Source organism: Arachis duranensis, chromosome 1, assembly GCF_000817695.3.
Source record: "Arachis duranensis cultivar V14167 chromosome 1, aradu.V14167.gnm2.J7QH, whole genome shotgun sequence".
Taxonomy (NCBI): Eukaryota; Viridiplantae; Streptophyta; class Magnoliopsida; order Fabales; family Fabaceae; genus Arachis; species Arachis duranensis.
This window is the reverse complement of record NC_029772.3, coordinates 91273754-91288636: the sequence shown is the minus strand read 5'-3', so window position 1 is coordinate 91288636 and position 14883 is coordinate 91273754. Positions and strand designations below refer to the sequence as shown.

The window sequence follows — 14883 nt, the reverse complement described above, 5'->3', positions numbered from 1 at the left end:
TCAGTGCAAAACGCCAATCTCAAGGACCGTTTTGGGGTTTAACTCGTTCATTGGCCCACGTGGAAGAGATACCTCCATGAATTTATAACTATTTCTTTTTTAAATAAAAGTCATGGGCTCTATTATTGTAGGAATAAAGTATATTTTAGAAAGAGATGGCAAACAAGTTGTATTATTTAGAAATACCATTAAGCAAACAAAATTAAAACATGGATGTTAAATGAAAAAGTAACGGAATATAAGCATTTAAAAGCTCAGACAATGAATTCCATCAACAATCTTCAATGTATGGTAAAACACTATGGTTAGTAAAAATACACACATTGATATACCCAGACCCAACACAAAAGAGGAATGGGATCATGGATTAGTGGGGCCAGCGCAGAATAAAAACAATTACATGATAAAGAATAAGACATGAAAAGAAAAATTATACAAAATTATTTGACGGGAGACATAAAAAAATAAATTAAAAAAACGAGGGAAATATATTCCTTGGAGTGGATAGATAGATAGAACAAAAAAAAAAGGAACGATAAAGACCGGAGCTTAAAGAAAAGAGGGTCCATGCTCCATAACCTGAGTTGGTTGAGAATTGAAGCATGTTTTGCTGCAACCCTCTGAGGTAGCAAGTAGCAAATACCCAAATCAGCAACACCGTCTCTTCTCTGAATTTTTGAGTCAAACACTAAAATAATAATAACGAAGAAAAACAGAGCAGGTTGATAAGGCTCAGATCACAGCCATCGAGGGAAGGAGCCTCTCGTATCAGTCTCAGTATCAATATCAATATTCATATCCCCTTTCTCTTTCTCTCTTTTCGCGTGTTTCGCACTCTACTTCTTCTTCTTCTTCCTTCAGGCACACTCGCTTCTTCTTATTCCTATTTTTTTTACCCTTCATTTCGCGTCATGTTGGAAATGCCGTTTATTCATTGTTAAAATCCGAATTACTTTTATGATTCATGCATGCGTTTACAATTATTTGATCCAAATCAGTTTTGTACTCTGCTGAATATTCTTCCAATTCGACTTTTATTTTATTCATATGTAATCTTTTAGTGACAGTCAAATTATAAATCAAGCTTCTTTTTCTTTTATTTTTCCCCTCTCTCAAAGAAGATGAAAACTTTCGCTTCTATGCGTATGAGAAATCGTTATGATTCGAGATAAAATGATCACTAATTTGTAATTAGTTAAAATATGTAATTTTCAGGAATTCTTTGCTTCTTTCTGAGGGTTGCTGTTCTCAATTGGAGTTGAGAGTGGTTGAAGAAGATGACAAGCTTGGCTCGTTCTCTTCGCCGGTTGCGACCGGCGGTAATTTGGATCGCTGATTTAGTTGCAGAAACACCACATCAATTGCAGAAGACCTCTCATATTCATAGTTCATGTCACAGAGTTCTTAATCCTGCTCAAACCAACTTGTTCAAGAACCATTCATTCACCGCATCCACAAGAGCTATCTCAGTTCACGCTGCAAAACTCACCAATGGAGGTTCGCCTTTCCTTTTTGATCTTGATTTTTTTCCGTGTGCTGTATTGGTTAGAGCTTGAAAATCCTCTGTGCCCTTATTGATTTGTATTGGAAGTTGTTGTTTTCAGCTGCAGAAACAAATAGAGCAGGGCCTCTTGTGGAGTATGAACGAAGAATCTGTAGCGGCGAGCTAGTAGATGGTGATAGATGCCAGGTATAAATATAGCTCATCATCTTAATTCCTAAATTTCCTTAGGAAAATTTGTTTAATGGTTAAATGCTATTAGATAGAATTTTATTAGTGGTTTTCTCACATAATCTTGTTATCCTTTTTTAAAGCATGTTTAATGAGTTTAGATCTTTGGGCAGGTAGTAACCTTGACGGAACTTCAGAGACTTTATGACGAGCTTGTTCAGTCTGCGGATGAATGCCAATTGGATCGCAATGTGGAAAAACCTGTAAGGTATACTTTTCTATTTTACTAGTATTTATTTGTTTGTTTACCATGTCTGTTCAAATTTGCAGTTTTTACCCCCTACCTTCGCATCATGTTCTGAGTTCTAAAGAATGATTATGTCTGCAGGAGTGGCTGGTTGTGGTCTCGTTTGCTGTCACATCCTTCTCATTCACCAGTAAAGGGTCTGTATCTGTATGGAGGAGTGGGTACTGGTAAAACTATGCTGATGGACCTTTTCTTTGATCAATTGTGAGTTTGACATTAATTCCTTCTCCATTGGCTCCTTTTTTTTTTATTCTTTAAAAAAAGCTACATTGAAATCTCATATTCTTCAAGTCTAACTATAGGAAGATTAAAACATTTTAAGAAGATTTTATTGATGTGTGCTTTTATGAGGATCAACCTTGTCATCTGATCTCTTGACTGTTTTTTTAAGAATTCTTCAGGCCCTCTAATTGGAGGAAAAAGAGGATCCATTTTCATGACTTCATGTTAAAAGTACATGGCCTATTACAAGTAAGTTTACTGTGCCTGCTAATTGTGGAAGCTATAACTGAATTGTATTTCTTGTGTGGTTCTTGTCGATGAGAAATCTTTACTTTCTGTAAGGGAAGTGCCAATATTATGTATGATTTTTGGGTAAGAATCTTAAAGAGGCACAGAAGAGATCGATTCTTTGAGCATTCATTGATTCTGTTGTCTGTTACTGGAATGATGTTATCTTTATATGCATGAAGGTAGCTTTTCTTAAATTTCTTATTGTTTATCCTTGTAGAAGCATAAGGGTTTATCAGATCCGCTTGAGGTTGTTGCAGGGGAAATTTCTGAGGAAGCCATTTTGTTATGTCTTGATGAATTTATGGTAAATTTGTCAATCTAATATTTATTTCCATTGGCAACTGATCTGCATATTGTGCTTCAATGACTTGAGATTGTTTGTTTTTCTGAAAAGGTAACAGATGTTGCTGATGCATTGATACTAAATCGCTTGTTTAAACATTTGTTTAGCAAAGGCATTGTAAGTAATATTACCATGTAACTGCCTCTCTATAATATCATTTATGCAGTTGTTGCCTATATATTTTCTCAAAATTTCAAATTTCTGACATGCTTGGATACAATTATAGATTCTAGTTGCCACTTCGAATCGTGCACCAGATAATCTATATGAGGGAGGATTGCAGAGGGATCTCTTTTTGCCATTCATTGCGACATTGAAGGTGTGCTTCTAAATGTTTCCTCAGTTGAGAGTAATGTCATATTGGCTTCTCTTAAGCTTTCACCATGTTGCATATTAGCCTGAAATATTAGACTCAATGAAATCAATGTTTTAGAATTTAAACCATGTCAATGCTAGCATGAACCAAATTCAATTGTGGTTTCAGCAACAGTTAAATTGAGGAATGACTGTCTGTTTTTCCAGAAGTAAAGAATTAAGTGCACATCTGAGCATCAGTAATTTTTTTCTAATATACATATACTGATGCAGGAAAGATGTGTAATACATGAGATCGGTTCATCAATTGACTACCGCAAAATGACTTCAGTATGAGTCCCAAACTCTTTTATGTAGATTTATCTGGTATTGATCTCAAGTCATTAGATTTATTTTAATTTGATTTTTTGTCTATTTGACTGCAGGGTGAAGAAGGATTCTACTTCATTGGCACAGATTCATCTGCCTTTCTTAAGCAAAAGTTTCAGCAGTTAGTCGGAGAAGGAACAGCTACTCCCAAAGAAGTGGAAGTAGTGATGGGAAGGAAACTGAAAGTATGTGCTAAATTCTATACTGCAGAGATACACACATATACACAGAACATGCTTACTACTATTATCAATCTTACTCTGTTTTAACTTTTTCATCAGGTTCCATTGGGAGCTAATGGATGTGCCTATTTTACTTTTGAGGAACTTTGTGACAGGCCTCTTGCTGCTGCAGACTATTTGGGATTATTCAGTAAGCAATATCTGCTCAAGTGGAGTTTCTCATGCATATATCTTTCATGTCCCACCAAAAGACCTTGGATTTGGTTCTGTTGTTTATTAGGAATTCCAAATATGGTTGAAAAAAATTATTTCAGTTTTGAATTTGGTAGAAATCGAATAAAAATCTTTTCTTTTTTTGGGAAATACATTCATTTTCTTCCATTGTGAGAGTTTTTCTTACCACTTTGAATACTTCTTATCCTTCATACTTTTGCAGAATTGCCACCATATATTAAACCCATCAATCAATCTTATACAGAATGTCTTGTTTTGTTTACACAGAGAACTTTCACACATTAGCACTGGAAGGCATCCCAATTTTCGGGCTTCAAAATAAATCAGCTGCACATAGATTTGTCACATTAATTGATGTAAGTGTTGTTTCATGTTAAAACTTTGCCTTTTGTGAGCGATTGTTAAATTTTATCAACGTTTTGCATTTAATTGTATGTTCTGCTCAATACAAGAGTCATAACAGCTAGCTATATAGCAGCCACTTGCCCTGTTTGCTCTGATGTACAGATTCCTGGTTCGTTCTTAAAATGTTGAAGAATTTTTAAGAATTTGAATCTTATGCCACCTTGTTGAGTCATGGGGTGGTAGCTAATCATATGCATTTGTATTAACTTCTATAATTCATTCTCTTGCATGGCAGAGTAGAACAAGAATTATGCTTTGTTTTGTTGGGATTTACAGGTTACATATGAGAACAAAGCGAGGCTATTGTGTACAGCTGAAGGAAGCCCTCAAGAGCTTTTTGAAAAAATAGTAACAATATCAGAGGCTAAACAAATGGCACCCAGGACCGCTTCAAGATCACAGAAAAGTGATGTCTCCGACCTTTGTGTAGACAATGAACTCGGATTTGCCAAAGACCGTACTATTAGTAGGTATGATACAACTCTGTAAGAAACTCAAGCAAGCAATATGATCTACTATTCCTGTCTCAAGTAGTGCTAGTTGAAAGCTCTCATCTAAAACACTTTTGACATCAGGAACAGCCAAGAAAATAAAGAGGGAAGGAAATGGAACATCAAAAATAAAACTCCCACCAAGAACTACCACTGTATTTGTTTCAATGCCTGATAATGACATAAATTTGATGCAGATTGACAGAGATTAACAGCAAGGAATACTTGGAACAGCATGCTGCCATGTTGGCTGAAAAGAAAGTCGACCAAGGAAGAATGGATCAGGATGCCGTTGAAGCTTGATGAAAGAGGATTCAAAACCTCCGAAAGTTCAGTTCCTTTAAAATTGTTGTATCATATGTTGAGTGCAAACGGGATAAAATGATGAGTATTGGTTCCGACACAACAAAAAATTTTTTAAAAAAGGAAGCACCCATCAGCAGGCCGTTTAGTTTAGTACCTGCACAGCCAGGGATGTTTTAGTTAGCATAAGAGTTACAAGCATTGCTAAAAAAATAATGTGCAATTGAATGGTTCATTATAAAATTTCAAATAATTCCTTATACAATTCAACAGTTCTCTACCAGTTAATTCAGCCATCGATTTTTATTATGTCGTACTGTTTATTATTCTCGACACTCATTGCGGAGCCGAAGGCTGTAGCCTCGTTAGAAGACCGATGATCATTTTTGCCTTAACTATTTTGAGTCCCGAAGCATTTTTCCTAGTTCCTGTAATAAAGAATGCATTTGTTGCACGAATTGTTTTCGCATGTTTCCTAGTTCCTGTAATGAGGATACAACTTCGTAACCTTTTTTCTTAGATGTTAAGTTTTTATTTATGAAAATTTACAAGAGATTTGCCAGATTAAGAGTTGAACATATCCGCATTTTTTACGACTAATATATGTTGCAATTTGCAGCAACATTTCAGATTCAGTGAGTATATAAATAAACATTAGCCGACCCAAAGCCCTAACCATGTCAGAATATGCAAGGATTTAGTTACTAGACGACAAAAGACCCCTCATAAGTTAACCCATGCTATAATCCACCAGTGAAATCGTCATGTTTGACCTCGTACTAGGACTTGGTAGCACTTCTGGTTAATGATTATTGATTGCAAGTTCCTGTGGATCGACAGCAGTTGCCATCTACGAGTTGCGATCATAGAAAAAATGAATGACATGTTAATGATGGAACATCCAATCCATCTAAACAATGAAGTGCTGATATGAATTTTCATCAATCATAAACAACTAATGCAGGAACCTTATCATTAGTTTTTTTTTTTTTCATGCTAAGATGAAACCCTGACAGCCTTTAGAAATAAAACGCTTTTCTATAAACGGAGCAATTTTACTGATTTATTTTCCATTAAAAACAGCATACCCGAGTTTGTTAGAAACGCCCAGATATTGGGGAAATCAAGAACAAAAGAATTAAACTGAATGGAAGTGACTGCTGCAACAAGTATCTCCTGTTTGCACCTCCATAATGGAACACTTAGTTCAATTGCCGCCGCCATTACACCGGCAATAGTAGAACCACGGAATGCCACTCAGTTTGAATGATTCTGAGGACTAGCTCATCAGGTATTAAACAAACTTGATGGAATCTGAGTAGAAGAAAGGACAAGCAACGAGTTATTGTAAGAAAATGTATGAGGAAGCAAGAATATTCTTCATGTAAAAAAGAGCATGATGATGTTAATTGTCCAGTGAAATAATGAAGTTTAGGGAGAAAAATTGGATTACCTTCACGTGATGAGGCATAATCTTGACATCATATGGAACATGAAGCCAAGCTTCAGTTGAATGGAGAAGAAAATTCTCCGGCTTACTGGTATAAACATCTGCATACTGATGAATGTTATAAGCAAAAGCAGATTCCTGACCTGTACTAGTCAGGAATGTTGCTCCAAAAGACTTATTAAACATCGTCTTCATCATATTGCGTGCTTTTTGCCTTTCCCCATTAAGTTCTTCCAGAAGTAAATTGCAAGACGAGGTTCTCATACTATTAGCCGCAGTTGCATGCAACTTACCTAGTAATTCTTGTATTATATGAAACTTGGCCTGCATAGAAGCATAAAATGTTGGGAGATTCAAGATTTAGATGAAGAAAAGCAATTAAACTCACATTGTCAACTTATATAGCACTCATGTTTCGAATTATGGACCTTTCTGTCATAACCATAAGAGACAAGACTATTCATTTCTACCTTTTCTTGGTCATATGTCCTAAAAAGAATGAAACACAAGAAATAAAGTCAATACTCAATAGTAACCAAGTCTGAAAAATACCTGTTCCCAACGGTAATTATCTCCATTCTGTATGCGTATTTCATTCTGCATTATTAATGAAACACCCCATATAAATGTCCATTCTTCTTATGTTTACTATGCCATGCATCAATACCTCAAGAAGAAATATATAAACTCAAAAAATATTCTTCAGGAATAGAGTCACTATACAAAAAATGGTAATTGTCAAACTTAATTGTACTAAACTTTTTGGTAACTGTAACTTGCAGGGGTTCTGAAAATAATGACAGGATATTAAAATATCTACATGAAAAATGAATTACATAGCAGATATACCTCCAGTTCATGGATGATAGCAGCTGTGCGCCAACCTGCCTTTGAGGGACCTCTCAGGTCGCTAAATAGATGATCTCCAAAATATATCACCTATGGTAAAATATGAATTTTGGCTTTCTAGAAGCTAAATGTAAAAAAATCTTCATATTTATTCTATAAAATCTGATTGTGAACAAAAAGTCTAGTAAATAAAAATTACTACACAGCACGGCATATCAAACATCAAATGAATTATACCTCTGGGCCCTTCCACTTTGTTATTTGGAGAAAGGATTTGAGGCATCCATGATAATATATTTTGTTTGGAAGAAATTTCTCGACTTTGGTAAAAGTTAATTTGTCCTTCTCCATGTCATAACAACTGCACGGAATTGCCAACAATCAGGAGCTGTAGAAAGAATTCAAGAATATATGACTTCAAGTGTCAAAGAGATGTGAAAAGAAACTGAAGAAAAAAGGAAAGTAAAACTTTTCAAAAGAAAATGATCTTCATGATGGGATGAGAAAAATACTTGAAGAACCAAATACATTTCTCCTCAATAAGAAGCTTTAAGTTATAAAATAAAAACCAAGAACAGTACAGCAAAGGACAAAAATTATACTCAAATGGATACAGACCGGAATGGATGATCAGATGTATAAAACTGTGGTTTATTAGCCTTAGCAATCACAACATCAAACAGTTCCATCCAGGAGTCTCTACAATCCATAGAATCCTAATCAACGTTCAAAAAAAAAAAAAGAAAATTATGGACAAATACAAGAAGTGAATACACACAACTAAGGAACTGCAAATAAAAAATTTATTAAACAAAACAAAGAGAGACCGATAACCATCTGAGCAACATGTGCCCTACAGATCACTCCAAGTCTCCAACATAGTAAAGTCCCTCCCACTTATAAATTTATTTTCAAGCATTTCAATGAATATCTTCTCATTGAAAAGAATAATTGGATCTAAGTCATATAGATAAACCAGGCCGTAGTCAATGGCTACGTTTGGGACAAGTAGAGAACTTCTGTACATGGTCATCAAAACCAACAATAAACATAGACGCTTACTCAATCTTTTCCCCTGATGAAGAGTTGAAAGAAATAACAGCAAATATAAGAAAAATATAAGAATACAAGATCCATCTAAAGCATATGTGCATTATTATAGGCTCAGTAAATAAAGAAGAGCATAGCTTCCCTGTTCTCTAGAATTTACTGATGTAACATATTTATCTTCACAACCAACTATAATGAAATAGCTCTTGCATCAGAAATAAGGTGTAAAATGAAACTATGTGTGGTTGCATCTTCACTTTAGACTCTTTCATTATCTGATGTAGACTATGACTTCCTAAGAAAATACCTGTAACATAAAACGCATTCCTCCATCCACAAAGTAATAAGGAGAATTAGTCAACAAGAAAAGCTTCTTGCCCTTCTCCCTTAGCATCTTAAGAAAACTCAACATCGTCCCCTGAGTTACTCACACACAAATGAATAACAGTTACAAAATCTAAACAACATGGGGAAAAATAAATAAATAAGAAGAAAAAATACTAGACCACAAAATCGTATTGTAGACCACTTAGGGTGGTTATTGGAAACATTCTTGGACGTTAGTTAACGTAAATGTGAAAAACGGCTTGAACATACATTTTTAACTAAGTATCTATGTGGATCAGAGAGAATTCCTCTGTGAACCCGGCCACTCCGGTGGACATGATCAATTGCCCGAATCACGTCTTCATATATGTAGGAAGCATCAAATTCTAGCTTGGCATCAACAAAGTATTGCACTATATCTGCAAGGAGGCATGCCTACAAAGCGACATTATAAACAATCAGATCTCAACCTAAGGTTTGATGGTGGGAAGTGTCTGCATTAGACAGCAGACTGCTGCAGGAAAAGCAGAGAGAATCAGTAATGGAGTTCTTTCAACTGAATTTAGAGATTTGGGTGGATCAACTACTATAGTCCTATTGAGTTGGCCCTTACAACTGCAATTCACGATAAGAAAAGTTCCATTAAAAATTGAGCATATTCCTCCTCTAAGTAAATATTTGCCTATATACTGTTGAAATATGCATATTCAGAGAAATGATAATCATCTATGACACAAGAGAATTACAAGAACCATTCAGCCATTCACTAGGTCAAAGGTCCAATACCTGACTATACTAAAGCTCCTCTAGTCATATACTTCATAATAATTACTGGAGGACAGAATGAGAGGGAACTAACCTCACTGAAGCAGAAGAAATCCATCAAACCAACAAGTGATCGAGCTTGATCGCGACCAATATGTCGTGTTCCATATACATCACGAATTTCCCTTCGGCTTAGCTGTAAATTATTGGAAGGAAAGAAATCTATGTAAAGAAAATATTTTGCTGGTAATATTTTACTTTGGCTATAATGGACAAGATATGTCAAAGAAAACTAGCAACAGCAATTCATGAGAAGGTTTTAAGTAATTAAATAGCAAAAGCAGCTAATACGATGCATACATGTGCCTAACAAAACATAAGAATGAGCAGCAAATACCCTGCGTCGACCAAAATAACATCCATCTGGCTCAATTGACCCGAAGAAATCCAGCTTCATTAGGCACCCTTTAGACTTATCATAGTATAAGCCTCGAATGGGGAAACTTGGATCATACTTGAATTCCATGCAAATCTCAGGATACCTAAGCTGAAAGAAGTAACCACATGATTAAAAACCAACAGAAAAACAAATAGCACAAGTGAATTGGGTTGGAGCTAACCTCATTCACCATGTACTCCTTGGCCAAGTCATATATCAAAGTCTGCAAGGCAGATGAGTAATGTGCCAATGTGTAATCGTAGTCAAAACCATAAACTTGCAATTTGTCCAATCTCAAGCTCTTATTCACGTATATGCCTAATCCAATTCAAACAAAATAACAGTTCAACTCAATATGAGCCATTACACAGAGTATAAAGATATAAGATAATACAAAGACAGAAACAAAAGATCAATATTCGCAACCAAACCACACGTGGAAGCAAGCAATGAACTGACCTTTGGGATTCATTTTGGGCATTTCTTTGAGGGCATCGGGAATCCTTTGAAAGCTCTGTTTGGCAGATTCGAATTCGCGGCGGAGCGCTGCAATCTCCACATCGGGAAGCAACTCATCGTGTTTCGAGTCCGAATGACACTGTTTGGGCGAATCAACAACGCCATAGCTTCGAGAGCTTCCGCAAATCCCTATAGCATATACGTAAGGCTCGATCTCAGCTCGGTGTTTTGATGAAACGCGAGTTTTGGCAGAGAAGAAACATAGAACAATATGGAAATGAAGTGAAATGGAAAAACAAGAATGAGAGTAAAGAAGAGGACCTTGGTGGTGTAGAGAAGATGAAAGCAGCGTAGTCTAGGATGAAAGAAGGAAATAGAAAAAAAAGAGTAGTGTTAAGAGTGTTAGTATGAGAAATAAATAGTAATAATGGTATAGTGAGTAGAAAACCGCCAATGTCCGTAGAAGAGAGAGAAGTGCCCTTCTTTTTACGCGCCTTCCCAAGTTTCAACGGCGGCAATGTGAATCCTATCAAGTATAAACTATAAACGCACTCGGTACCCTGTGTGATAATCACTTTCTTTTTTTTTTCCCTATTCACTTTAACCATATAGATTAGTTAACTATAAAAAATTGTTCCCTGTATTGAATTAAACTATACGAATAATATGAAAGAAAAAAGGGAAAAACGTGCAGTGAAACTAAATATTTTTATGTTTCCTTTTTTTATATGAGAGAAAGGATATTCGAAGTTTTACATATAGAAAAATTATACTTTTGAATTATAATTTATTAGTATTTTTATATTTTTTTAAAACGAATAACACCAAAATATATATTTTAATGTTTTAAAACATAATATTTTTAAGAATATTTTAACTCTATTCTTATAAAAAAAACCTAATTTCTATATACAATATCTTGTATTAGATATTAATTTATTAAATTCCCTAAAGAGTTTAGGAAATATTTGCTCTTTACTTGCCTTGAAAAACTAAATTGAAATATTCATTTTTAATATAATATACATAAAAGGTAATCTTTAGAGTAAAAAAAATTAATACAAAGGTAGCTTTTTCTCAATTATTTTAGTCAAGATTTTATCCACTTTAATTGGTTAAATAGAGAAAGAAAAGAGTATTTGCATACGAAAAACGGAAAAGTTGAAGAGCATTTAATTAATAACAATGCTACATTGGTCTTTGCAAAACGAAAACCCTATTGTATGAAATTCTGTAAATTGGGCAGAGACTTTTTTTTTTTCGCTTGTTGTGGTGGTCGGTCGCCGTCGCCGTTTGCCGTGTGAATGAACGAGACCTGAGAAGATTCGCCGTTTGCCGTTACTGTTCCGCCAATTGTTTTATTTGGCTTCATACAGACTTGTCTCTTCCGCCCCCTAAGTTCCTCCTATCATCGGTTCGGTTTTTGTCTTTGATTTTCGCATTCAATTTTGGTTGCTAATTATTATTTATTATTATTATTATGTGAAATTAAGCTCCACTTTATTTAATTCTGATATGTTTCTTCTATTAATCGAGGTCATACTCCTACCTCACCATGAACCTTTCAGTATGATGCAAACTATTTGAAACATGTGATTTTTAACTTCTAAATGCTTAGCCTCAATAACATACTCTATCACTTGCACTTTGCCACTTGTTGAGCGATATCCATTATACCTTTTGATGTAATGCTTGCTCTAACATTTTCGGAAGTTCTCATTTGTGGAATTCATTTCTGACTTTGACAGTTTTGTTGTTAATAAGGATCATGACTTTTCGCATCTGTGTTAATTGGAGCCGTGCATTTGATTGTAGGTATCTTGGAGGTTTTTGTATTGATGTTTACTTGCTCAACAAGAAGTTTGTGATGTGTCTGATGAATGGCTGCTAGGGGCAAAAATCCGCCTGCGTGTTAGAGGGGCGTGCGATTTAGGTTTTGGGGATGATGGGGCACGGTACATTTCCTGGTTTGAGTTCTGCTGCCGGTCGTTCTTTGGAGTCCCTGCCTTCTCCTCAATTGTTGGAGAATAAAATTGCAGCTCAGGAAGTAGAAATAGAGCGACTCATTGGGGATAACCGGAAATTGGCAAATACTCATGTGGCCTTAAGGGAGGCACTTGTGGCTGCTACTCAGGATGTGCAAAAGGTGAAGTCACACATTCGAAGCATCCAGACGGAAAGTGACATACAGATCAGAGTTTTACTGGATAAGATTGCTAAAATGGAGGTAGATATTAGAGCAGGTGACAGCATAAAGAAGGAACTGCAGCAGGCCCATATTAATGCACAGAGCTTGGCAACTTCCAGGCAGGAATTGAGTGCCCGAATTCAACGAGCCACTGAGGAACTGAAGAAGGCTTGTAGCGATGTTCAGAGTACTCCAGATTTGCAGACTGAACTGGACAGTTTAGTGCAAGAGCACCAAAGATTACGGTGAGTCTTGAAGTTTGTTGACTCTGTTGCATGCCTGTTTTCATATGCATGTAGATCGGAATTGATGCTCGATTACTCAATTCATTGTAACAATGTGATTGAAAAGGCTTTCCTAAAACTTAGTTTTTGACAGAATACTTGGATGTCATTTGGTCGATGTAATTGACCACACTTAGTGGGTGGGGGCATTTTTTTTGTCTCTTCCCACTCAAATAAATGAAGAGTTGAAAAGTTAAGCAATAATATCAATGTTAGAAGTGTGTATTGAGAGTGATATACTGGTTGATTCTCTTATTGATAAGATATACTACATGTGTTATTGCCATTGGATTCAAGAATCATATAAAACGTTAAATGTTTGAAAAGTGGTTTTATAATATCTATCAAATAATACATGCTTAATATTTTAAATAATTCTTTCCCGCCATGTTGCATACTTTCTCGTTGTTCTTCGTTATTTATCTTTTCTCTTATTGTTGATTCTGTAAATGTGTTAATAGTGCCACATTCGAGTATGAAAAGAACAAAAACATAGAGCTAGTGGAGGAAATGAAAGCCAAGGAGAACAACCTAATATCAATGGCCAAAGAAGTTGAAATGTTACGAGCTGAGATTTTGAACGTTGAGAAAAGAGTAAAAGGTAACTCTTTGGCTTTTGTATGTCAGTGCTTTACTTTTATGTGGCCTTTCTATACAAATATTTTATCTGATGCACTCTTACCATGTAAACAGCTCCAAACCAGTTTGGAGCCGCTACGCCTGTAGACAGTACTGGTCCCTTTCTTGATGCTTATGGGAGAGGTCATGGTCAAATGGCGTTTGCTCAAGTAGGAGAAAATGTTGTACCATATGGAGATAGCAATGGCATAGCAGCGGGCAGTAGTGCTGGTTGTGGCGGGGGTGGTGCTGTATGGACAGGATCGTATGATCCCTCAGTTGCTCGGAGATGAAGTTTAGTTAATTGTTTGTAACGTTCTTTTATGCAAAATTCATTATGGATCACGCCATCTCCTCCGTAAATTCGAGCAGGGACTTAAATTGTATAGATTTTGAAGAAGGTAAAAATATTTTTCTCAAACATTGTAGAATGTGTTTGCAAGAGTGGCCTATGTAATGAATCATCTTGCTTGTATGTTACTGCTGTTATTGTTTTTGGTTGTTTTGTATGTTCATAAACAACCACACTGGGTTTAAAATGGGAAATGGATTCTCTCCAGTGTTTTTAACACTTGACAAGATACACTGTAATTTTCTACTTTTGATTCTATAAGTGGGACTAGAAATAAATAAGAGAGAAAAAGTAATGAATTGTTAGATTGAACACTGGATACTATCCAATTTTTTTCACCGAAGATGATCCACTCCCGTTTAAAATATCATTGCTCTTAAGTTCAATCCTTGGAGATAATCATTCACCTATCAAAAATTGAATTGGGATAAGTAACATAAAAATATTTTTGAATGATCTTATGAAAATTTGTTGAATGATACATGGATTTATGGTAGTTTATTATTAACCATGTGCATGTCTTCTGGCTTTTATCGATTTCTAAAGTATTATTTTCAATAAGCAGTTATTAACTAAATTTAATATAGTGTACTCCTTTAAGGAATGTTAAACCTTAAAGCATGATTTTTTTTTTTCCATCGGTTAAAATTTACATACAATTGCTTTCGTTGTTAAATCATTTCACTTCTTTTAGATCTGAATCACTGCTAAGTTCAATCCTCCAATATTATCACTAACCTATAAAAAAAAGGATAAATAAAGAAAAATACATGGTAAACAATCTTGACAAAATCAGGATCATTATTCCTTTTAAGTTGTACATGGGAATTATTTTAATCCTAAAATTTAAGAATTAATCTTTTCTTTTTCAAATTACAAACCAAAATCACCTTCATCCTTGATTTCTTTTTCATTATTGTTTCATCAAGCTTTCATTAATAAGACATTCTAAATTATAGAGAAAATAT

The 14883-nt window shown here is 35.2% G+C and overlaps 3 protein-coding genes across 6 annotated transcripts; 2 read left to right on the top strand and 1 right to left on the bottom strand.

Moving 5' to 3' along the window:
* Nucleotides 1-537: 537 nt before the first annotated feature.
* LOC107459521 (uncharacterized) lies at nucleotides 538-5399 on the top strand. 2 transcript variants are annotated; one of them, XM_052259883.1, is made up of 15 exons: nucleotides 538-777; nucleotides 1216-1497; nucleotides 1605-1690; nucleotides 1846-1940; nucleotides 2061-2183; nucleotides 2381-2450; nucleotides 2710-2796; nucleotides 2887-2952; nucleotides 3062-3154; nucleotides 3424-3480; nucleotides 3576-3704; nucleotides 3801-3891; nucleotides 4203-4291; nucleotides 4617-4810; nucleotides 5029-5399. In XM_052259883.1, exons 2-15 carry the CDS (start codon nucleotides 1278-1280, stop codon nucleotides 5132-5134), a joined length of 1506 nt encoding a protein of 501 aa, XP_052115843.1. In that variant the 5' UTR covers nucleotides 538-777; nucleotides 1216-1277; the 3' UTR covers nucleotides 5135-5399. The 2 variants fall into 2 exon arrangements, with proteins under 2 accessions (XP_052115843.1, XP_015933235.1); XM_016077749.3 differs by having other exon boundaries at nucleotides 538-861.
* A 301-nt stretch (nucleotides 5400-5700) lies between these two features.
* LOC107459540 (uncharacterized) lies at nucleotides 5701-10907 on the bottom strand. Of its 2 annotated transcripts, XR_008008128.1 has the most exons (14): nucleotides 10795-10907; nucleotides 10474-10662; nucleotides 10196-10332; nucleotides 9973-10122; nucleotides 9670-9771; nucleotides 9081-9245; nucleotides 8791-8901; nucleotides 8052-8149; nucleotides 7671-7794; nucleotides 7434-7523; nucleotides 7137-7181; nucleotides 6588-6908; nucleotides 6223-6448; nucleotides 5701-5984 (listed from the first exon to the last, which is right to left on the bottom strand). XR_008008128.1 is itself a non-coding variant. In XM_052259890.1 (13 exons), exons 2-13 carry the CDS (start codon nucleotides 10493-10495, stop codon nucleotides 6422-6424), a joined length of 1392 nt encoding a protein of 463 aa, XP_052115850.1. In that variant the 5' UTR covers nucleotides 10496-10662; nucleotides 10795-10907; the 3' UTR covers nucleotides 6163-6421. The 2 variants fall into 2 exon arrangements, 1 of the variants encoding a protein (XP_052115850.1); XM_052259890.1 differs by lacking the exon at nucleotides 5701-5984 and having other exon boundaries at nucleotides 6163-6448.
* A 725-nt stretch (nucleotides 10908-11632) lies between these two features.
* Nucleotides 11633-14038, top strand: LOC107459576 (protein FLX-like 4). Of its 2 annotated transcripts, none has more exons than XM_052263432.1 (4): nucleotides 11633-11853; nucleotides 12289-12906; nucleotides 13407-13546; nucleotides 13639-14038. In XM_052263432.1, the coding sequence occupies exons 2-4, from the start codon at nucleotides 12416-12418 to the stop codon at nucleotides 13854-13856; spliced, it is 849 nt and encodes a 282-aa protein (XP_052119392.1). In that variant the 5' UTR covers nucleotides 11633-11853; nucleotides 12289-12415; the 3' UTR covers nucleotides 13857-14038. The 2 variants fall into 2 exon arrangements, with proteins under 2 accessions (XP_052119392.1, XP_015933298.1); XM_016077812.3 differs by having other exon boundaries at nucleotides 11633-11887.
* Nucleotides 14039-14883: the final 845 nt, after the last annotated feature.

Excerpts from the sequence above, each read along its gene's own strand:
- LOC107459521 (XM_052259883.1), top strand. The coding sequence starts at position 1,278 with ATGACAAGCTTGGCTCGTTCTCTTCGCCGGTTGCGACCGGCGGTAATT. Across the intron at positions 1,498-1,604 it reads TGCAAAACTCACCAATGGAG|CTGCAGAAACAAATAGAGCA; the intron begins GTTCGCCTTTCC and ends TGTTGTTTTCAG. Across the intron at positions 1,941-2,060 it reads AATGTGGAAAAACCTGTAAG|GAGTGGCTGGTTGTGGTCTC; the intron begins GTATACTTTTCT and ends TTATGTCTGCAG.
- LOC107459540 (XM_052259890.1), bottom strand. The coding sequence starts at position 10,495 with ATGCCCAAAATGAATCCCAAAG. Across the intron at positions 8,150-8,790 it reads GAATGCGTTTTATGTTACAG|GATTCTATGGATTGTAGAGA; the intron begins GTATTTTCTTAG and ends AACGTTGATTAG. Across the intron at positions 6,909-7,136 it reads ATAATTACCGTTGGGAACAG|GCCAAGTTTCATATAATACA; the intron begins GTATTTTTCAGA and ends GCTTCTATGCAG.
- LOC107459576 (XM_052263432.1), top strand. The coding sequence starts at position 12,416 with ATGATGGGGCACGGTACATTTCCTGGTTTGAGTTCTGCTGCCGGTCGT. Across the intron at positions 12,907-13,406 it reads CAAGAGCACCAAAGATTACG|TGCCACATTCGAGTATGAAA; the intron begins GTGAGTCTTGAA and ends ATGTGTTAATAG. Across the intron at positions 13,547-13,638 it reads CGTTGAGAAAAGAGTAAAAG|CTCCAAACCAGTTTGGAGCC; the intron begins GTAACTCTTTGG and ends CCATGTAAACAG.